This window comes from Erpetoichthys calabaricus, chromosome 16 (assembly GCF_900747795.2).
Source record: "Erpetoichthys calabaricus chromosome 16, fErpCal1.3, whole genome shotgun sequence".
Taxonomy (NCBI): domain Eukaryota; kingdom Metazoa; phylum Chordata; class Cladistia; order Polypteriformes; family Polypteridae; genus Erpetoichthys; species Erpetoichthys calabaricus.
This window is the reverse complement of record NC_041409.2, coordinates 90,381,188-90,405,505: the sequence shown is the minus strand read 5'-3', so window position 1 is coordinate 90,405,505 and position 24,318 is coordinate 90,381,188. Positions and strand designations below refer to the sequence as shown.

Here is a 24,318-nt window from a genome sequence, read left to right as displayed (position 1 = left end):
TGCAATGCTTTTTACACGTTTTTTTGAGAAAAATGTAATGCAAAGGAGATGATGAAAGGAATTAGTACAGTGTTTCCTGGCTGTTATTTTAAAAAGAGTTCAACAGGTTCACAGGAACACTGTTAGAAACATGTTAAGGGTAAATTACACATAGATGTTAGGAAGTTTGTTTCACTCAGAGGACCACAGACACATGAACTAAATTATCAAGTAGTGTGATAGAAGGTAGGACTTTCATCACCTTCAAAATGCAACCTCATGTTGTTTAGGAGAAATGCTTTGGATAGATTTGTGAGATTTGCTGGGCCGAACAGCCTGTTCTCATCAAATTTTTTCAAATGTTCTAAAAATATCAAAATAGTAACTTATTTAAAATCAGAAAGTAAGTAATAAACTATGTGTACGAAAGAAAAAGAAAATCCAAATAAAAAGGGGGCCAACCAAAATCCTCTAGCCAAACTAGGTCTAACTATAAATGGTCTGTTGGATTAGACAGCTCCACCTTACAAACTCCAGTCCCACCAAGAGCACTGTTGTTCCCCTTTTTTTCTCTCTGAAGCCTTTGGCCTTCTTTCACCCATTTCAGTAAATCTGCACAACTTGCCTCCCGAGTCTGGATTTAAATGGTTATGGCAAGGACAAGTCACTCTTTCTCCATACTGAGTTACAAATGGCATCACCTGAAAGTCTGCACAGGCTTCAAGAATTAGGAATTCCTGCAATCACCTATGAGCAGCACCCTGAACTCTCGGGTGTTACTGCCCCATATATCTTTACTTTAAAAACTTAGCGCACCCATCACACAACAAAACAGCTCGGGATCCTGGTTTGCAACCCCCCAGGCAGACACGTGGTCCAGTCCCACCCTCCAGAAATGTACATCTATCTGCCGCAGCCAGGTGTTACATGGAAATCCCCTTGGTCTGGCCTAGCCACTCGGGTCTTCAACAATGAGGATCCTGCGAGCTGGATCACCCTCAGGGAATCGCGCCACATGGCCGTAGTGTCGTAACTAATGCACACAGTGCCTAAGGAGTCCAGTCTTTGTCTCAAGTCACTGGATACTGTCCATGTCTCTCAACCATATAGCAAGACCGGAAGCACCAGGACTCTAAAGACTTGGACCTTCGTCCTTTTGCAGAAATATCAGGAGCGCCACAAACCCCTTTCCAGTGACCTCATGATCCCCCAAGCTCTCCAAATGCGTCTACTGACTTCATAGGAAGAGTCACCAGAGACATGAATGTCGCTGCCGAGGAAAGTAAACCTCTCAACAAGGTTGACACTCTCTCCACAGACAGACACACTGCTAATGGCTGTGCCCAAGTGGTCATTAAATAAATAAATATCTAAATAAATAAAACGTAAGCCTACATAAATTCTGAAGGAATCTCTCTGGTTTCCTCATAGACTGCGTTATTTTCTCACTTGCCATGGTATCCTATGGGTTACTTTCAGGACCATTTGCAGCAAAAATGGAATTTACTGGTACTGGCTATTACATTCCACTTATACCATACACAACGGTATTCTCTTCTCTGCTGTAATGTCCTATCCTTGTGGTACCTGTGCACCAGATAATACTGTGCCAGCAAGGAAACACTATATAATGGTAAAATATTGGTGAAAAAATAAAGAAAAGTGCATTTAAGAGAACACAGTTATGAGTCATGAAGTACATATGGATGCCATGATGGCTGGCATGGTTGTCGAGCAACATAGCTATTAAGTTTATCAACTCACCTTGAGACACTGAGTGGGGAAGTCTTGAGAAAAGATTGTGCACTTATGGCTTATTATTAAAACGACTATCAGGTGATATATAGCTAAATAATAGACAAACAGTTTAATTGCCCTTTATAATGCATTCAAAAGTCACCGTTTATTAGCTAAGAAAAACAAAACTCTCATGCTTACCGTTGGTCCACCTCCATGCATTTTGAGAGCTCTCACTGTAGCAACAAGCACAACCACATGTGGTCTGAGGCCTGAATAGCGGCATTTGATATTGAAGAACTTTTCCATCCCAATGTCTGCTCCAAACCCTGCCTCCGAAACTAAAAGATAGAGATTAAGAAACACATATATACCATGGTGCTGAAAAATGAGGAAAATAATTAAATTATTTAAGGACAAAATAAAGCACTTCTTAGAGCAGCAAGCCCAAGTAATGGGAGCTGTTGTTTCTGAGCAGGTGTTGCTCTTTTCCTTAAAACTAAATTCTGTGGGACACACTGGTTTAAATATCTTATATATGTAATGCTTTCTGTTTCTAAGTAACGGACTCTAAATGTGACGAATATGTTCTGTTTAAATTTCTCAAGACACTAGTAAAAAAGTCAAAGTTAAAAGCAGGATTAGGTGGTCCATTATAAGCATCCCACTGCTCTTCCCCTGTACATGTATTTATTTTTCATAAGACAAAATTCACAAAGCCTACCACTGTTATTTATTTCTTAAATCCTAAACTTTTTTCCTGTAAGCAGCAACCTAAAACACCTAACAGTAACTGTATAAGGTAGCAGTTATAAGGTAACATGATGTTCTCAAACTCGCTCAATTCAATTTAGGGTCACAAGAGTCTAACTTAACAACAATGGGGAAAAGCAAGAACAAACTCTGGTCAGGGTGCCAGTTCACTGTAAACCTGTCATAGTGAATCCCATCAAATGGAGGAAGTATTTTGGAGATCATGCATGTCAACAAGTAAATATGGGATGTATATTAACTATTAATACAGAAAATAAACTGGTCTTTAAAAAATTGACAGGTCCTATCACTATGCAGATAAATTATAGGGCTTTTGGCTCACTGCTTTCATCTGTTCCCTGCACAAGCAGAAATTGGTACCTGCCTATAATTAACCAGGCCTTAAAAGAGTTGAGAAAATATATTTTTTTAAAAGACATCAGTTTATGTTTGTAAAATCTAAAATTCACCTCAGTTATGCTTCCTCATAACTAGTGATTTTTGGCAACAGCTATATTTTATGAAGTCTGTTTTTTATATTTAAACCCTTAGAGTTTTTGGTCACTCACTGCATATAACATCTGTATAAATACTTGAATATGATACTGATGAAGCAGAATGCCACACCATTTTAAAGATTTTAAATACAGGTGCAGCTGAGCTTATACACACAAAATAAACAAGTGTCATCTCAAGAATAAATTACGCAGTGACGACAGCAAATGCTGTTCATTTTTATCCAATCACAAATCCCTTCAAAGAGTGAAGTTTTGAATCCTCACACATTGTAGTTAGGCAAGAACACAGCAGTAGTCTATGGCCAATACATCAGTCTTGTGTTTGACTTTACAATGCAGATAACTGCAGCATCTACAGATGACACAATCTAAGTGGGATAATGAAGTTGAAGTCTTTTACCTACAAACCCTTCTGGCCCAACAAGTTTCAAAGCAATCTTGTCTGCTAAGATGGATGAGTTGCCATGTGCAATGTTTGCAAAAGGTCCAGCATGGACAAACACTGGTGTCCCCTACAAAAGAAATCACATAAGGACAAACTAAAGTATAATATATGTCTTCGTGAGTAAACATTTATGAATTAAATAAGTAGTACTAAGGTGTTGTACCATGTTCGCCATTATGGATGTAGTGAGAAGTTAAGCAAAATGGCCCCTTTAATTGGCTAACTAGAAAGATTACAATATGCAAGTTTTCGAGGCAACGCATCTCATTACATCTTGCCTGAAGAAAGGGCCTGAGCTGCCTCAAAAGCTTGCATATTGTAATCTTTCTAGTTAGCCAATAAAATGGGTCATTTTGCTTAACTTCTCACTGAATGAAACAAGGAAACCCAAAGTCAGTCAAATACTACTGTATCTTTCAGATACAAATACAAAATCAAGAGTTGAACAGAATTAAATTTTTAACCCATTTTTCAGTACAGGGCTGTTGAAAGCCAGAGCTTTGTTTCTTCCTGCAGTTCAAAGAAATCCTGCTAGATTGATCAGTGACTTTCATGCACAGCACTTTGTTCTAATGCAGAATTAAGTTGTATCCCACCCAGAGCTAGCTTCTGTGTTACATCAGTTACTAAATAAACATATTAATTGCATCAGAAAGTTGATTCAACGATAGACAGATGTTGTGGTTCACCAGAACCATTGTCTTCTAAAATAACAGGAAAAAAAGAGAAAAATGGGATAACTAATAAGTCACTGTTAACAACATAAAGCTGTTTATCTCCGATGATTCATAGTAAAATCATAAACTGAATACTGTTTTGAAAACATGATTTAATTGTGAAAGGTGTCTCGTTGTTTCTAGTAATGTCTTCTTTAAATAAAACGTTAACTAAGGACAAAGGAAAAAAATAATAAACGACATTCTGCTTCAGCTTTTTGGCTTTGTACATCACCAGACATTTACTCTACCCAGGAGCATCTGATCTTCTTCTGATTTAAAAATCACAAAAGATGTTACAACAAAATTCTACAATGAACAGATGAGGTGAAGAATTTTCTGAGTGGCAATAAAGGAACAAAAGGGTCCTTTTTTTTAACAATGTAGAAGAAGAAAGGCTGTGGAGATGCATTGTATTCATAAGAATGGGGGAGGTGGAAGAAGAGGAGAGAACTGGAGACTAAGAGGAAAAAAAGACATTTGGCAAGGATGACTACATTTTTAGAAAACCGTACTTTTATATACGGTATATGGCATACATTACTTCGTCCAATATGCACTCGCCAAGTACTGTTATAACTGAATCTTATAAAAAAAATTCTTTACCATTCAATGCCACATATTAGGACAGTGACTGAACAATTACCTGTATGACACATATATCAATCTGAATTATTACAGTAAAACTTATAAGCATGAATGTTACATTAACACATAAAAGCTTTCTACTTGATGTAGCTACTTTGTCTCTGTCTTATACTGTATGAACATATCAATGTTGACTATAGAGCCAAATACCTTTAATTAGACAATAAATAATACAATGAAAGGGTAATTGAAATATTGAGGGCTGTAGCCACTGTCTACACAGTTACATTACAAAAGGAATTGAAGTGTAGCTTATCTGTGTTCTCTACCAGCTCTGCAGTATTATTTTTTTACAGAAATGAACCATGCAGAAGGCAATTTGTTAAAGGAATAACTGGAGCTTGAATCATCAGGTTTTGGCACTCAAAAACACCGCACAACAAAAGTGCCTACACTGGCTTTGGAACAGAGAACAGCACATTGTGCAAGTTGTCATATGCAAAGTACTAGAGATGCTGCCTGGATTAATGAGCAGGGGAGAAGTTAACTACTGCAATGCAAGTCTGAAAGAAAAAGCTCCAGTTTCGGTGATCTTTCAGATATAGGAATGAGCTGAAGATCTCTAGTACTTGTCCGATTCTTTGCATTAGTAAATATGCTGTACCCACCTCTAAGGTTTGCATTAGGTTGGGTTTGATAGCATCTCTCATCAGCACTGTCAAAGCTCCACTCACGCCCTGTAAAAAGAAAAAAAACATCAGATGCACAGCAGGACATATATTCTGACTTATACAATGTACTCATCTTGTACATCTACGGCTGAATGAATACACTGAAATATTCACATGATTCAAGCAGCACGGTGGCCTCAGGTAAACTTACACAAAGTACTGACACGAAAATACCCATTATAAAACTGAAAAAGGGTTTAACACAAAACAAAATTCATCCTTAAAAATAAGTCATGTCTTCTAAACCCGAGTCAGTACACAGATGTATCAAAAAAAAACAATATTGTCATGTACGTGGAAAACTGATTTAGATAGATAGATAGAGATAGATAGATAGATAGATAGATAGATAGATAGATAGATACTTTATTAATCCCAAGGGGAAATTCACATACTCCAGCAGCAGCATACTCATAAAGAACAATATTAAATTAAAGAGTGATAACAATGCAGGTATACAGACAGACAATAACTTTGTATAATTTTAACGTTTACCCCCCCCCGGGTGGAATTGAAGAGTCGCATAGTGTGGGAGAGGAACGATCTCCTCAGTCTGTCAGTGGAGCAGGACGGTGACAGCAGTCTGTCGCTGGATTTAGATTGTTTGGATTCTGCACTCAATATACTTTATGTTTTAGACCTCGACTTAACACAACCAAGCAAAGACTTAAAGAAGTTTATTTCCACAGCGACCAGTCTATCTTCGGCAGCAAACGATCCGCACACTAGGTCACAAGGTATTGTTCAAATTTACATCAAAAAACAAAATTTCGCATAATACTGAAGTCAGAAGACTCCCAAAATGTACACTATAATCAAGTACGCTGTATATTGTTTCCATGCCAGATAGACAGCATACAAATTATGGTTTCCTTTGAGAATGGTTGGTCCTGTGACCATCTCACATTCAATTTGTGTTTATCAAAACTCTCTCTAGAGCAGGGGTCTCCAACATGTCGCTCGCAAGCCACCGGTAGCTCGCAACCCCTTTCCAAGTAGCTCGCCAAAGGGTTAATGAATCCTACATCACTTTGAAAACTTGATTAGTCAAATTAGGGGTGGGCGAGCTTTCCAAAAAATCATATCCTGATCGTTTTAACACAAAATCATGATCCACAATCTGAATTGCAATCTCTCTTTTCAATGTGGTATACACTTAAGAGAATATCCGGACTCAAACTCATCAAGACCCAAGTAACACATTATTTTATATATCAAACAAAGTTGAATTCAATTGTTCTCTTGTTCGCTATCTAAGTAGAGTTAAGGAACACACTCCGCAGCTGGTGAATGAGTGAGGAAGGCCCCGTTGCATGGATCTCAGATTTGCACAAATAAATCTATACCGCAAGTAAACTATGATACATAGCGAAATGAGAGAAGTTGAAAAATCAACCGTAATGTTCAAGCAAATTATTGAAAAAAACCCAATCTAAATCTGTTAGGTAGTTCTCTCGTGAAAAGCAGACAGACATACAGACAGAGAGACATTGGATTTTATATATTATATATTAGTAAACCTTCAAAATAATGTGCAGTTAAAGTCTCAACAGCATTCACAGCATTTCTGGTGCTTACGAGAGCCTGATAACTATAAGAATCTTCACCAAGCAGCTCTGAAAATGTCTGCTGTGTTTGGGTCATGACATGAATGTCATGAAATTAAAGTTCAGACTGGCAGATGAATATTTAAATGATTCCATAAGAGTGAACCTAAGTGGCTCCACTCCACCATATACCTGCCTCTCTTGTTGACTCCATGCAGTGCCAGTCATCTGACAAACTAAAAAACACATCACACATGTGACTGGACATGTGAATAAAGTGAAACAGTGACGTGGAACAAAATGACAAATGAATAAGTCATATCTGTGTACAGTAGACCCCCACGAAGACGCGGTTCAGGGTTCGTGGACTCAGTCGTTTGCGGATTTTTCCTTAGAACCTAACTATTAATTGTTAGCGGAAAGTGCAAATATCCTCCGTAATTTTTTATGGCTTTTTCGTGGCAATACTGTGCTGTAGAGAGAACAGGAAGCAACTGCTGAGGGAAATGCAGTTTGGGATGGTGAAAGTAGCCAATCCGAGAGCATTATTCATTTCTCCTTGCTGCTGATTGACTGCTGCCCTGTGACGCGTCTCCTGCTGAGTGTCCTCGTGTTTTCCGTTTTGTTATTGTATTCATTTTGTTATTCTTAAACCTACAAGATGTCACCGAAACGCTCTGCACCTTCTAAGGCTTCTGGCACTGAGCCTAAGTGCCAGAAGAAGTTTAAAACACTCCAGGAGAAGGATGAACTACTAAGTTATGATGCAGTAGCGCGCCACTATGGCATTAATGAAAGCACCATACGCTACGTAAAGAAGAACGAGGCAGCTATCCGGAGTACCGTATCTGTAAGTTTCTGTGATAGTGCCAAAAAGGTAACGACCGTAAGGAATAAAAATATCGTCAGATGAAGACCCATCCAAAGATTCGACTCCTCCTGAAGCGCCTGAAGAAGAGGCGCCACCCGAGGAGTTGTAAATCCTCTGCATCGTACTGCACAGCTACTTCATCATCAATATCATTCATCATTGGTGAGTACCTGTACATTTTACTGTATTTTAATTAAATTAAATTGACGTATTTACTCTACTTATAACAAAGAAAACGACAGCGCATACCAAAGAAAACGCGCTTGCATGAATTACAGTATGTATAGCAGTAAGATCGGTATTTTACATTCTAGCACTGTGGGAGACATAGCAGTACAGTACTGTACAGTAGACGGTTTACCTTTACATTCTTTTTTTAGGTAATGTATTAAGGTAATTTTTTAGGTAATGTATTAATGTATTAAGCTGAGTTTGCAATGAAATTAAAGTGCTTTAGGGGCCTATTTAGAGTTTAAACTATCAAAATAGGCATTTTTTAACCACATCCAAAAGTCGCGGTTTTTCACAATTGCTCTAGGAACGTAACCCCCGCGAATTTTGGGGGTGTACTGTATTTGTAATTGCATTGTTTTGTTTTGACACCATTCATGTTTTAATCCAATAGTGTGAGAAACACTAGAAAATGGACACAGACATACAAAATAAAATGCACTTGCAGGTGAACTAAATATTTTTTGTGATGTTTTAATGCAAAAATGTGAGTTGTGGACACCAACATTTTGTAAATGTTCAGGCAAAACCAGCTTATTCAGTTTGTTTGGGTTGAAATAAGCGATGAGAATAAATGTTAGAAAACATGAGTAGCTCTCGGCCATTTTCATTTTGTAAAAGTAACTCTCAGGGAAAAAAATGTTTAATGAAATGACGCAAAATGGCAATTCCAAAAGCTCTTTATTCATTATGTTTATTTAAGATGGAGGTAAAACCAGTTCCCATTAACTGGAACTATTGTGATGATGAACAGTTAAACCTTCAAACTCTGAGAGAATCTGGACTCATGAAAGCATGGTGGTTTCTAAAGCAAATTTTATTTGCTCAGTTGTGAAAGCAGGGTACACAGAAGATTGTTTTCTTCGTCATATCCACACATATAACTTTATAATACCAGACATGCTACTGTTTACTTACCAGGTCCTCGGCAGTAATAGGCTTTCCTCTTTTACTGGATGCTACTACCATGTTTGCCAGCCTTCTCCTCATATCCTCCAAACTGTCTGTTAATGCCAACACTGCCATGATCTCACTGGCTACAGTGATGTCAAACTGTGCCTGGAAAGAAAAATAATACTTTTTTATTGTTATCATTGGTAACTATTTCATAGAACATGAGAATACACCTTCCAGACACATTGATTTATGTGATAATGGAAAATATTTCCTTAATTTGTTTTTATAAGAAAAACAAAAAAAAAGTGTTTTCTTCAGGATAATGACTAGTTTGGTTACCAGAACTGCTCAAAAATTAGAATAAAGGTTGATACAGCAGAAAACAGTTCATACAATACATTATGCAAAGTTTTGTTATAAATGAACTAGCTGTGTAAGCCCGTGCTATAAACTGCCTGGGCTCTTAGAAACTACTGAAATCGTCAGAAAAAAAATTGAAATACAGAGTCGGAGGTTTCATTTTAGAATGTGCTTGTCCCCCTTGTCTGTCAGCGGCTAGGTGAGTTTCTCTCGTTTGTCTTTCCTCTGCGTTTTCACTGTGGCGATGGAGTCGCTTTCTTTCAGCTTCATGCTGTAGCCTCATACTTCTTTCTTCTTCCAACTTGTTAACTTGGGGTCGCCTGGCAGGCTCTTTGAGCTTCATGCTTTAGCCTCGCACTTCTGGGCCACACAGACAGACAGACAGACCGACACACTTCCACGCGTAGACGTTTATATATAAGATATCCAACATGCTTTAAAAATTTTCCATTTTAAATTGTTCAGCATTATGCATGAATGTGGCCTAGAGAAGATAGATAGATAGATAGATAGATAGATAGATAGATAGATAGATAGATAGATAGATAGATAGATAGATAGATAGATACTTTATTAATCTCAAGGGAAAATTCACATTCACAAATCAAGTTATTAATGGACGAATTTCTGCTACCTTAAAAGGTCAAAGAATATATTCTAGACGATAACAGACTTATTGGATCTAGGTTTAGGTCAAGTGCAGGTTGTGGAAAGAGATGTTAACAAATTAGTGTGTTACTAATCTTTAGTTTGTAGCTTAAAAAAATCTGTTGGATATTTGTGTCTCTGTTCATCTTTATGGGATTTCCTTGATTGTCTCACCCTTGATCAACAAAGATTAAAATGGAGATATTTTACTTTGGTTAAAGGGTGTACTGAATGTAAATTGAGTAAAATATTACTTGAATTTGAGGAGTCAGAAATAAAAAGATGGCAATTCCAGGAATAGCATATGAGGGAAGGCAAAGCTGACTTCTTACTAAAGAAGCTCCTTTGGGAAACAAGAATGAGAATCTGAGCAATGGCAAGGCTGCTTCTGTAAAACGGTGGAGCACAAAAATGTAGCTATGACTTAACAAGGATCAGATACTTTTGCCCTGTATTTAAATGGTGTCACATTGAGGTATGAACCAAAAATAAGCTATTGTATTTTACTGGATGTAGCCTTTTACCTGAACAACTCAGAGATGAAAGAACTACTACACATCCAAGAACATTTAAAAAAGAAAATGCATTGAATCATATAAACAGTACAGATTAGACTGGCGCTAGGAGCTTTATAACAGTTTGCAAAAGAGACAGTTACAAGAGGAAATTGAGAGTATGCAAGATAAAGATTAAAAAAGCATGCTAAATAAGCAGTAGTTCTTACTATAACATGAGATTGATATCAAAAACCTTTGCCTGCAGCAATTGTAAAAGAAATGCTATGAAAGACAGCTGTTTAAAAGAACTACATTTATAACATAGTGAGAGATAGATATTACTATTTATAAAAAAGAGCAAGAAAGTTAGTACCATTTTTTCACGAACAGAGATTTCTGATGGCAGCCTGTTCCATGGTCATCAGATAAGCCTGTAAGAATGCACTCCGTACACAGGACAATAAACTTGAACCCAGTCAAGAGTTCATTTTTTTGCCTGAATGATCAAAGTACATACAACTCTCAGCAGCTATAATGACCAGATTTTGCTCAATTAAGAAGCAGACTGTCATCTGTTTTAATAGGGAACATGAACTTGCAAACATACAGTATCTCCTCCACAGAAACAAATGCCGCTGCGATAGCACATAGGCAAACAGATAGAAGCTGCCTTGCTAGAGAATGTTAAATCACTGCATAGCAAGGAGGATAAATTACAATGTTGGGTCAATTGGCATTGAGATATGAGAAACAGCTGTGTGCTCTTTTTTATTCAAACTATCTTAAAGCAAAGAATCCCTAAGAGAGTGACATTTTGGGGCTCATAGATTATCTACTGGCCTGCACATTCAATTCAGCAGGCAAAATGAAACATATTACATGTTTAAATCCACTTAATTCAATTCACGTTTGTGGGGAAACATTGACATTTCTGGCAGCAATGGGTGCAAAGTAAGGGTGTCAGCATACCACACACTCACAAAGGCCAATTTGGAATCTCAGTTAACCTAACACATGTCCTTTGGGGATGTGGGATGAAAACCTGAGTATATGTGTGTTATATACAAATACATGCATATACACACATACACACACATACATGAAGTACTTTAGTTATTGTACTTATTAACAGTTCTGGTCATATAGCACAAAACCTGGATTATGAAGATTGAACAAAAGAGGTTGCTGAAGTATAGAAAAAAAAATGAAAAGTAATCTGCTGTGATTCTTGCAAATAATCCTTATATTTTGCACTCACGATACTGTATTTTAATGACCCATAATGTGCTAATACCATTTCATCATCTAATAGTCTTTGCAAACTGTGTATATGTTACATAGATTCTGAACAGAAGGGAGCTGTGTGCTAGTAATAGCCTCTATGCCAATACGTTTACTTCTTCATAAATTATGATCATGCCGCAGCTCAAGCATTTTTTTTTTTTTTTTAACAATTTCAGTTTCATCTAATGTGGCACTATGAATTACTAATGTATTTAAAATAAACATGACTCATACTTCAAGGAGAGCCAATTATGTGCCTTAAGTCTGACTGAACATCGAGTAATAGATCACTTTGTATTTGCTTACCGTTCTTGAATGCCCCTTCTCTGTGGCAGCCTGCCCAATAGTGATCTGTCGAAGGAACCGGTCATTTGTATCCATTACTTTTAAGAAAGGAGAAAAGAAGAGTGAATTTTTGCTTTGTTGTTTAATTGTCTCCAAGTTACTTTGTTTGATAGAGCTGGCATGGTCTCATTATCAGAATGCCACACGAGTCACAGACTACTGGACTCCAGGCAAAGCAACTCATAACTGAAGGTCTGCACTCCTTCATCTTCAAATAATTAGGAGTTTTAAACCTCCATCATAAATGATCCTAAACAATACACTGATCAAATGATGCAAGTCATTATCAATTTTTAGGACTAAGGAAATGGACCCTCAGTATCCAACTGGTAGTCTAGTCACTGTTTACAGTAAAGTCAAAGTTAAGTTTGGATGAAGTATAGCTTGCAGAATAACAAATCCAGCAAGGTAATCTTTATAATCTTTTTTGAAAATGTAACAAGTACCTCTTTGCCAAGTTATTGTGTCAGGGTCAATGTCCAGTCTGACAAAGCGATTTATTTCTTCTTCAGTCAGCATGTTAGGGTCCTCCTTCTCAATACCCAACTTCTACAGATGCCAGAAAAATGAAACAAAAGAAAAGGCACTGAATGCATTCACTCCTTTTGTGAGGGATCTACAGTACTTATACCATATCCAGAAAATGCATAAACATCGAGATTAAACAATCAATCCCTACTCCCTACTAATAGAAGGATGGCGTCCTTCAACATCTGCAATAAGATGCTGCAGATGTTCTATCAGACGGTTCTGGCGAGTACCCTCTTCTACGCGGTGGTGTGCTGGGGAGGCAGCATAAAGAAGAAGGACACCTCACGCCTGGACAAACTGGTGAGGAAGGCAGGCTCTATTGTAGGCACGGAGCTGGACAGTTTGACATCTGTGGCAGAGCGACGGGCGCTGAGCAGACTCCTGTCAATCATGGAGAATCCACTGTATCCACTAAACAGGATCATCTCCAGACAGAGGAGCAGCTTCAGCAACAGACTGCTGTCACCGTCCTGTTCCAAAGACAGACTGAGGAGATCATTCCTCCGTCACACTATGCGACTCTTCAATTCCACCCTTGGGGGGGTTGTAAACGTTAACATTATTCAAAGTTATTGTCTGTCTGTATACCTGCATTGTTATCACTCTTTAATTTAATATTGTTCTTTATCAGTATGCTGCTGCTGGAGTATGGGAATTTCCCCTTGGGATTAATAAAGTAGGGGCGGCACGGTGGCGCAGTGGTAGTGCTGCTGCCTCGCAGTTAGGAGACCCGGGTTCGCTTCCCGGGTCCACCCTGTGTGGAATTTGCATGTTCTCCCCGTGTCTGTATGGGTTTCCTCCGGGCGCTCTGGTTTCCTCCCACAGTCCAAAGACATGCAGGTTAGGTGGATTGGCGATTCTAAATTGGCCCTAGTGTGTGCTTGGTGTGTGGGTGTGTTTGTGTGTGTCCTGCGGTGGGTTGGCACCCTGCCCGGGATTGGTTCCCTGCCTTGTGCCCTGTGTTGGCTGGGATTGGCTCCAGCAGACCCCCGTGACCCTGTGTTCGGATTCAGCGGGTTGGAAAATAGATAGATAGATAGATAGATGGATGGATGGATTAATAAAGTATCTATCTATCTATCTATCTATCTATCTATCTATCTATCTATCTATCTATCTATCTATCTATCTATCTATCTATCTATATATAAAGTCCTAAACTGGGTTTTCTTCTAAAGTTACTGTGTATAATACAAAATAAAGACAGCCTAGACTCTACTTTGAGTCTTGTAGAGGGTACACAGAAAAAATTAAAGTAAGGAGAGCCAGTCTGCCTCTGTATGGGTGCCATCTGGAAATTCATATCTTTTTACACAGCATGTTCCCGAGATAAATACAATTGATAAATATTTCTGCCATTAACAAGTTGTTTACTTTAGGAACATTCGTAAATAATAATCTTTCTGCATTGTTTTCCAGTGCAAGTCTGTGTAGAACCATAGCTGCCCTCAGGCATAATTAGTATAAAAAAAGAAAATACACTATAGTTAAAATGAAGTAGTTAAATTCCTTTCTGAGAGGACTTTGCACAAAACAAGCATAATACAAGAAGTGCAATTAAACATAACATAAGGCCATTCATCATAGCAATAATGGACAAAAACTGGTGGAAATTTTCTTCAGTTATTTTTCAGAGGCGCTCCAAAAAAGACATAAAAACACTCGTATTTGCAAAACACAACCTAATAATGCAAACCTCACCAGCTGACAGTTACACAGTAGTACGCAGTACTGTATACATTCAGGATGCAGCCTCCTAGACTCCTCTTCTCTTTCATATATTTGCTGTTTGGTAGTTTGATACACCATTCTGTGCGGTTTTAACATTACAAACAAAGCCTAGTATTTATAAAAGTAACATCTGCTAAAACAGATTTATTTATTTCAGAATACATTTTAGTAAGTAAAGACTCAAGAAAGCCCCAAGACAATTTGAAGACTATGCCTAAGGGATACTGATTTATAGAATAAGCAAGTTTATAATAAGGAAATGTATTTTTTGGCACAGTGGTTGAGATTTTACCTCTCAACCCCAGGCGACTGGGTTCATATCCCACTACAGTCAATGTCTGTATGTAGTTTGTACATCCTTGTGATGTCCAAGAGGATTACTTTACTGCTTCCTAAATATGAGTTTGTTACTTTGATATGAATTTGTGTGCATGTTTGTACAAGTGTAGGCCCAGCAATGGACTGGCACCCTATTTAGAGTTAGCTGATACCCAATGCTGTCAACATTGGCTCTGTCCCTGTGTGACTTTGGAATGGAAAGAGTGGATCAGAGATGGGAATAAGTAGATCCTTCAAAAACAAACAAAAAAAATGTAAACTAAACTACATGTTTTAAATCAAAACATACATTTCTCCTTTTGTAAAATGGACTACATTAAACAAATAGCTTATAACTTAAATTATGCTAGAAATAATTTCAGACAGTGATGCATTTTTCCATTCTGTCATTTATTTTGTTAGTGGGAGATATTTTTCTGTATACAATATTGATAAGAATGGTTTAATTTGTACTGGTTCTCTGAACCTTATCATTTTCACATTTAAGTAACTAACAAGCTAACACAATTCTATATCAAAAATAATGTAAACAATATAAACCGATGTTAATATATCTTAAAAATGTAGAGAAATTGTCTGGTTGTTGTTGGAAACCTAGAGCCACTGAGACCCCTTCAAGAATAGTTATACCTTTTGACTTAATTTTCATTGTGTAATGAATTACAAAGGGTTAGGTTCATTGCTGTGAAATAATAAGCCTGCATTCAACTCTCGCTCAAATACACAAACCTTCACAAGTTTATTTTGAATATTTTTGAACAATTAATTACAGTACGCAAATATGTGTGATGCCATCAATACTAATGAAGCAAACATAAAGTACTCTATTAAAAGAGACGTGAAATTATGCAACATTTTTTACTTAAAACATTTAATGAAACATAGCAAACATGACCTTGAAATATATTTAGCATAGATTCCAGTTCTAAATAAATGATATACAAATAACTTTCTCAGGCAGCTGAAGGACATTTTCCTTAACAGGATAGCACATCTTTAAGTAGTTGCAGAGCTTTTGTTTTCACTCCCACTTACTTTTAGACGTTTGATCTGAATGGGAGAAAACTCACTGCCACCAGGAACTAGGCGACTGAACAGTGCCTTAGTAAGAGAATATATCAAAATTATTATTATTATCAAATACTGAAGACATTTAGACAAAACAACCAGCATACCAGGGTAATTAATATGTATTTATAAATGTAAATACAGTTCAACTAATTTCAGTTCACACGCTGGAACGAATGACACCAGGTTAGTTGCTCTGCTGTCGGCTACATTATCATTTATATTTTATTTTTCTTTCACTGTTGTTTATGGATTTGAAAGGCAAGTTAACTAAAATTAAGCAAAACATCATGAGACTAAATTAGCTTCTATGAATTATGAGATTATAGGTGGAGAATTTTAAGAGTCATACAATTAAATGCCAAAATCTATTAAATATATTGTATAGATGCTAGTTATGACATCAGCTTGAATTAAAAAAGCAGGCATGGGGAGTTCACTGGACCAGGGTTAAGAACCACTGGATTATAATAAACCAGGAAATACAAAACACAAATTAAAAAAAAAAAAAAAAAAAGTATGGAAAACTTAAAACTCAAAACAATACCCAAGTAACCCACCTTATCAGACTGTGTGGCCTCATGAAACATGCGGGCATCAATAGCAGCAGCTACCAAATTATTGGCTGCAGTGATGGCATGAATGTCACCAGTGAGGTGGAGGTTAAACTGCAATTTAAAAAAACATAATGATAATTTATATATATTACAATAAATATCCCTTGGGATAAATAGATAAGAAGAAACAATAATTAACATTGACTGAATATTATGAGTATACTACATTCAGCTCACTATTGAAGAAAAATCAAGCACATTTTTGGAAGAGATGCAACTAAAAAAAACAGTGGTACTAAGTACTTTTGTGTGTTATTTGTTACCAAGATGTTTTTGTAACTTTCATAAGGTCTTAGGTGTTAAGTCAAATCAATGAAGGCATATTAATCATTTAAAGGGTTCACAAAATTTTCGTTGGCATTGTACCACTTCTAAAGGACGACATGAAGATGGAGGGATAACTGAAACCAACTTTTTAAAAACATTACCTTTAAACAACTATGCAAAACAATTCACTTTATCAAATAACATTTCAGTCATAACAACGTGTGTTCAACAGAGACATCCCAGTAGGTATGTTTTCTTTAGGAATTAGGAAAAAGGACACATTGAGCTGCTTTAACAGCGTTTTCCCTTAAAACATTAATCTGTTTAAAATTGTTACCTCTTCCATTGGAATAACCTGAGAGTATCCTCCACCAGCAGCTCCACCTGCATACAAAACAATTCTGAAATTTCAGCACATTGAAAACGAAGCACACAGAAATGCAGCACTGCCTTGGATTTACTGTAAAGTTATTCTCTCCATTTGTAAAGCATAACATCAGAACTTTATAGATTTTCTAGTTTCTTTATTTCTAAACAGGACCTCTGCATATGCACTTAATTTATGCTTGGCTATGTGTTCAGTATGCAGGCAGGTGAAATACCAAAGAGTCATAAATGCCTTACAGAATGAGTTTAGTTTGGAAATAGCCTACATGTTTATTTCAAACAGCTCTTCACAGTTATTTTCAGCTCTGTATTACCTTTTCTCAGTTCAAATGATACTAATTTACTAACCAATTTCTAAATAAAACTATGAATACTCCGAATACCAACATTGTGTTTGTAGTGATGCAAAGACGTGTACTTGTTTTGGGTTACTTGTATTTATTTACCACCATACAGTCTTCAAAATTGTTTTGTACTATATGCATTATTTAAAACAAAGATCGCCGCCAAAGAATAAATCAAGCCATAATGCAAAAATGTTATCTGCCAGACAGCACATGGGCAGCTGTTAGGCTCTGGAACTACTGTAGTGATCCACGAACAAATAGTCTTGGAGAGGTTTGTAACTTTTTACCAAATATGGATGATGTCCTAAAAGCAGACAACAACAAGAACATACAGTGATTGACCTACTAGAAAGTTCTATTAAACTAGGAGTCCTTAAATTAGATAAATTAGATAGGTCTCAATTGTTTATGTAAAAAATATATTTTCCTTTTAGAAGACAACTAAAAGCCGATTACCTTTACCAACTGCAAAAACTAAAGAAATTCAAAAACTAAATATATATATAATAGCATCACACTTGCTTGAAGATATTCCATTTTGTGACCTTAATGTGACCACTCAAATTAACTGCAAAGCAGCTTAAACTGGTTTTTGTAGGTTTTTAAATGAGCAGAAAATAAACATGGTTAGTGATCTGTTGTGAGATAGAAGGGAATCCAGCAGTTTTCACAGTATGCTGAAAGAAATTCTGTGTAAATGGTTTACCTTTATATTAAACAACAGAGACCTCGTAAACTACTAGCATTAATGGGCTCCTTGTACACTTTACATTTACAGCTTAACCATGTCATTAAAATATTTCAAGCTGGCAGTACTTGCTGATGTCTTCAAATACGGTACTTGCCTTTAATTCCGAAAGTGGGTCCCTGGGATGGCTGTCGCACACATGCAAACACGTTTAAGTTTAGATGAGCTCCAAGAGCCTGTACCAAACCAATTGTGGTTGTGCTCTTTCCCTCACCCAATGGAGTGGGAGTTATTCTGCCAAAACATAAAATTAGTAACTCATATCATTCTACTTACTGTTCTTTAATTAGTATTAAAAAAACACTTCAAACAGGTCAAATAAACCACAGGCAGTCATTTCTATCTGTTTCTTGGTTTTGCTAACAAATCATAACCAGTTCATTAGAAAACCTTTGTTATACAAGATTTTTGCTTTAAAAGACTGGAAAGAAACAACAGATAGAAAATATTTAGACCAAAGATCTAAAAGAAGGGATATATAAATCACCAAATAAATATTTTGAATAACAAAGGTGTTAACAGACACAGAGCAGTCTCAAATGCAACTTGCCCAAAACATGTAAATGAACAAAAAATAATGAGGAGGCTGAAAAATATTCCTGATGAAAATAACTAACCACAACTGACACAGGGTCATGCTGAAATGAACAATTACTTTAGTTAACATGGTGGAGAATTACTGATTGTGATTTACAGAAATGTATCAGTTTCATATTAGTTACAGTTTAACTTATGGCAGACTGTGGAGAACTGTGCACCGGATACATGGAGAACTGGAAACTAAAGCATATCATAGATCAGCGTTTCTTAACCTTTAAGTATTTGCGACCCGAGTTTTCATAACAGTTTTAATCGCGCCCCGCTAACATTTTTTTGAAACCCTAATAAAATGTACTCCTATATTTTTTGCTGCCGATACACCGCTACAAGTCTAAAATTTTCCTACGAATTGCGAAATTACGCCACATATGGCAACATTCGCGCCCCCTTTTTTGTTACTAGGGGGGCTCACCACACAGTTTGAGAGCCGCTGTCATAGATTGTACATGTAAGAGCGATTCGGCGAGGCAGTATATAGTACACATTCCTGAGTCTTTTATAATGCACATTGTGTAAACCTAGTAGTTTTTATTGTTTTTTCATTTTATTATTATTTTTATTTTATCACTACTAAGTATTGCATGCCTTGAGCTACAATATACTGAAAACCTAATTCCATTAAAAAGTGCTTTGTGATGATGCGCTTTGCTTATTCAATTATATGCAAAAAAATAAAAAAAGACTAAACTGTCATGATCTCTGATAATCAGAAGGATACTGAACATACCATGGTGTTATAGTAAACAACTTCTCCTAGGTTGTAGGTAGTGACCCTAAATTTTTAGTGACTGATCTTACATATGAGGGGGAGTCAAGTTAAAGTTAGAAAATGGGATTTATTAGAAAATGAAACGAACCTTAACAAAACTGATCATGTCATTTTTTCAATGCACTTGCACCACCTGCCTAGATTCCAGCAGAATAGAAGGTTTTGTCTTATCCTCACAACCACTCATGCACCCAAGTTATTGTCAAACACTACATGTCGAGGGGTACTACAGTCACTAGTGCAAGTTACTGTGACCAACGTGAAGCCTGCTATTCAATCTAAGCAAAGGGGACAGCTGTCTCAAGGAGTCCTTTTACTGCAAGACAATGCCCACCCACACACTGCTAAGAGCACCACGGCTTGTCTGGAGAAACTGAAGTTTGAGGTATTGCCACATCCTCCTTATTTGCCAGATTTGGCACCATGCGATTACCACCTTCTTGGACCTCTAAAAAAAACATCTGGGTGGTCGTCGATTCAAGACAGATGATGACGTGAAGAAAGTGGTGCATGAGTGGTTGTGAGGATGAGACAAAACCTTTTATTCTGTTGGAATCCAGGCACTTCTAGGCAGGTGGTGCAATTGCATTGAGAAGGGTGGAGACAATATGGAGAAATTACATTATCAGTTTTGTTAAGGTTCATTCCATTTTCTAACATTAGCTTGACTCCCCCTCTTACTATAGAGTATGAGGTAAGAATGAAAGGACAGATTTTTATTTCAATACAGAAAGCTGCAACAAGTGTATATTTGAGTTTTTTTTCCACTGCTTTTTAATGAAACTTTCAACATAAACTGCATGAAATGAGCCACAGCCAAGTAGAACTTCAGCATTAGTTCTTGCAGCAGACCGGTACCAGAGTTTTGGAATAAGGCACCCTTATTAGCTGAGATGGCCAGAGACTGCTTGTAATGGCACATTTTAATTGCATAATTCAGACAAAACAGGTTCAGTTCTAACTGTGCCCTGTTTGACATACAGTATATTTCTTCTCCATCTAACTATATAGGTGGAGTGGTGGCTCTGAGACTAGGGATCTGTGCTGGCAAGTAGAAGGTTGCTGGTTTGAATCCTGTAAATGCCAGAAGTGACTCTACTCTGCTGTGCTCTTGAGCAAGGTCATTAACCTGTAATTGCTCCATCGTGGGTATGACGTTAATCTACATCCAGCCCCACAAGCAAGTCCTCCAATTTACAGGTAAAACTCAGGGGTTGGTGGCAGGACTGGCACCCCAGCCTCCATAAGAAAAACCTCACACTGTTCCAGTGTGGTGCTGAGGTGTCACTTGCTGCGCTCGGGTCCCAATCCAGGTGGTTTGTTGTGTGGTGGGTACGGCAACACACTATCAGTGCATGCTCCCAACCTCTAACTATAAACAGATGTCTAGCCCTTGAAGATGACAGAAATAAACACACCTGGATAAAGCTAGTTAGACCTTGTATCTTTATATCAGTGTGTACAAGAAAACAAGCATGACTAATTTAACAGATGAGACACTTTAAGGAGGACTATGTGATGACATCCTAGTTAAAGTCAGCTTACCCAGTCACAACAACATATCTTCCATCTGGCTGAGACTTTAACCTCTTCAGGGTAGACAGCAGAATTTTGGCCTTAGTTTTCCCATACAATTCAATTTCATGAGAAAACAAGCCAATCTCTTTAGTCAGTTTTTCAATTGGCTTTGGGGTGCATGATCTTGAAATTTCAATATCACTGTAAAGATAACAAATACCAAATATATTCAAATCTTTCAATCATAAGTAAAATATGTGCTATAATTTCATTGTAAAAGGAGTGCCTTGTCCACGACTAAGCAAAAATCAACTATCTGTTAATTACATTCAAATAAGCCACAGAAAATTCCAACTCTTCACTCCACATCATCTTTGAGTTGTCTGTCTCAAAGATCTTTAGAGCTATATTGTCACATACTGATATATGTGTTCCTGTCAGGTCTAGCCAGGCGTACTCATCCAAAAGTTGGAGACAGAGAAAGAATAATTCATATTTCACCTTTGAAAATATTTGAAATAAACTGAAGAGAACCTTGCCTGGACCCATTAATTGGAGTCAAGTCTGGAAGGGTCAGGTGACAGGCAAGAATGGAACAGGCATAGGCAGACTAGACCATTGTGATTATAAAACTGGCAGTTTGGGACATGCAAAGTAACTTTTCTGGCAGAGAAGGAGTTAGAACATAAGGGATGTATGAAAAATACCAGATAGACATAGTGAGATTTTCCTCTGTGTACAAGTCTGGAACTAAAAATCAAACTTCTCGATGAAAGGTGATCTTTGACTTGTTTTCGAGTAGCCCCACACAAATGCCCTCGGGAGGATGTAGGGATACTCACAAGTTTGTTTCAGTGGATGAGAGGCTTACCTCAATTTGATTTTGAGTTACAGAGTGTAAAACTTCAACTGCATTTTTGAGTGTATGCACCAAACAACTATTCAGGGTGTTCAACTTTTATAGAGACAGTGGATTCTGTGCTTAAAAGGGTGGATTATATGAATTCTGTAGTTCTACTGGATCACTTCAGTCCTAACACAGAGAATGATTGAAATACAGTACCTGTAGGGGTACGATTGCATGGGAAGGAGATGCCCAAGATAATATAAATCCACACACTGAATATGTAACTAGATTTTTGTGACAATTTTGGACTGTTCATAACAAAGTGCCATTTATGAATACAAATTTGAAGGGTATCCTGGGCCAAAGGTTAATGATCAATTTTAAACTTGGGTCACATGATCTTTATAAAGCTGCATGTTCTGGATACAAGGTTTAAGAGAAGTGTTGCTCTGTGAGTTAATCACCACTAGGTGGTGTGTTGTCATAGATAAATGGAATGCTTGCTACACTGACCTTGAAACCCAAATGGGTAGTGAGGGTGTGCTGGAAATGACTATTGTGTGTATCTCTTTTCAGAATGAGTTTAACACTCACCTCCAGAACTGTTTCTACAGCATCTTGGGAGAGGTCAGGGATGCAGAGTACGAGAGGATTGTGTTAAAGACCAAGGTAGAGGTGCAGCAATGCAAGCTGTTAAATTGAATACAGATGGCTTTCCAAGCAGTGTCTACAAAATGATCTTCAGATCTGACAGCAAGACAAAAATGGGGTAGCTACAGCAGTGGACAAAGTTAAGGTCCTTGTGTGGGAGGCGTTTGGTGAAGTAGTGGAAAGTCAGTCTCAGATGACCTCAAAGAGGTTCTGGCTTAGCATCCTACAGATTTAGGAAGGCTACATGTGACATCACCCAGGAGGTTTTCAGCAGAGAAACATTGACATAAACTGGGGACAGTGTCAAGAAGTGTAGGGAGTACTCGGAGGGATTTCTAAAATTTAAAAATGAAGACAGCCTCCTCAGCCTTCCTGGGAGTTACTGAAAGAACGACTACACTAGCTGAAGCTAAGATCCAGAAGGAATAATGCAGATTCCAATGGCCCAGACAATAAGAGTTGTGTTTATATACTTGGTATTAAGTTCAAATTATTCAATATGGACAAAGTGCTATGAAAAGTATACACTGTAGCAGACGGCTGGGGCTCTTGCCCGGCCAGGACACCCCTGTAATGGAAGGACAGGGGGAGAGGACAGGTTCATGGCAATACCACACCCGGAACACGAGATGGCAACCCCCCCCCTAGATTGTATTGGGGCCATGGGCTTGGAGCTTGGAAGTGCAACCCTGCTGGGACCCATGGCCCAGAGTCCCAGAGCCCTGGACTGCAGCACATCCGCCACACCTGGAAATGTTGCCAGAATAGGATCCGGGTGCACTTAGAGCACTTCTGGGTGCCCACGCAGCACTTCCAGCACACCCAGGAGTGCTGCTGGAACAGAATCAGAGTGCACCTGGAGCACTTCTGGGGGCAATATAAAGGAGGCCGCCTCACTCCGTTTGAGGAGCCAGAGTTGGGAGGTGTTGGACAAAGTTTGCGTGGAGAGGAGTGGAGGTAGCAGATAAGACAAAGAAAGAAAGAATGAAAGAGGGCTGCTCATTGTTGTGCTATTTAATTGTGTACTGTGCTCTGAAGTGGGGAGCTGGGGAATAGAACTGCCCTACAAGGAAATAAACTGTGTGCTGCTTTTGGACTTGTGTCTTTGTGCCTGTCTGTGTCTGGGTTTGGAGAGCTCTACGTTCTCATGGCTTTCACAACACCTTTTCTTTGTGACTGTTATAGACAAGAAGTCAAAACACAGCTGAGGCTGAATGGTTTGCAGTTTGGGAACTTAAGGGTTGTATATTTGCAGTTTGCAGCCAATAGTATCCTATTGGCCTTAGACTGTGATCTCTAGGGTGCACAAAACTGATTTGCAAATAATTATTATATGGCCAGGATGAAAATTGGCACCTACAAATCTGAAGTCAATGTTTTCTGCCAGGAATGTGTGACCTGTTTTCTGCAAGTAAGGGCTGAACAGTGAAGGAGTTCAAGTCCCTTGTAGTACTGCTCATGAGTGAGGGTAAAAGTGATATAATGAGACTGACCAATGAATTAGTGCAGGGGCATCAGTGTTATGACAGCATAATCTGCACTGAAATATATTGAAACTCTGTTATAAATTGAGATGTGGGAAACTTGCAAGAAAGCAGCAGATGCAGGCAACTACTGAAAAGTTCTTTAATAAAAGAGGGGTATAAATTCAACAAGATAGACAGTTGGCCATTTATCAGGATGTCATCTTTTTTTAACAGTCACGATGAACTTTGCCTGTAGGATTTTAGTTTAGATTAACAATTAGTGTT

At 37.8% G+C, this 24,318-nt stretch overlaps 1 protein-coding gene across 1 annotated transcript in view; it reads right to left on the bottom strand.

Annotated features, from left to right (window-relative positions):
• The window catches only part of mthfd1b (methylenetetrahydrofolate dehydrogenase (NADP+ dependent) 1b), an 84,196-nt gene that overhangs the window by 25,798 nt on the left and 34,080 nt on the right, over window positions 1-24,318 (bottom strand). The window contains exons 11-21 of the mRNA XM_028821132.2: window positions 21,097-21,270; window positions 18,280-18,416; window positions 17,038-17,084; window positions 16,377-16,484; window positions 15,784-15,849; window positions 12,594-12,696; window positions 12,109-12,185; window positions 9,035-9,175; window positions 5,405-5,473; window positions 3,388-3,499; window positions 1,918-2,057 (exon numbers count right to left, since the gene is read on the bottom strand). Coding sequence (XP_028676965.1) covers window positions 1,918-2,057; window positions 3,388-3,499; window positions 5,405-5,473; window positions 9,035-9,175; window positions 12,109-12,185; window positions 12,594-12,696; window positions 15,784-15,849; window positions 16,377-16,484; window positions 17,038-17,084; window positions 18,280-18,416; window positions 21,097-21,270 — 1,174 coding nt within the window. The remainder of the gene's footprint in view (window positions 1-1,917; window positions 2,058-3,387; window positions 3,500-5,404; window positions 5,474-9,034; window positions 9,176-12,108; window positions 12,186-12,593; window positions 12,697-15,783; window positions 15,850-16,376; window positions 16,485-17,037; window positions 17,085-18,279; window positions 18,417-21,096; window positions 21,271-24,318) is intronic.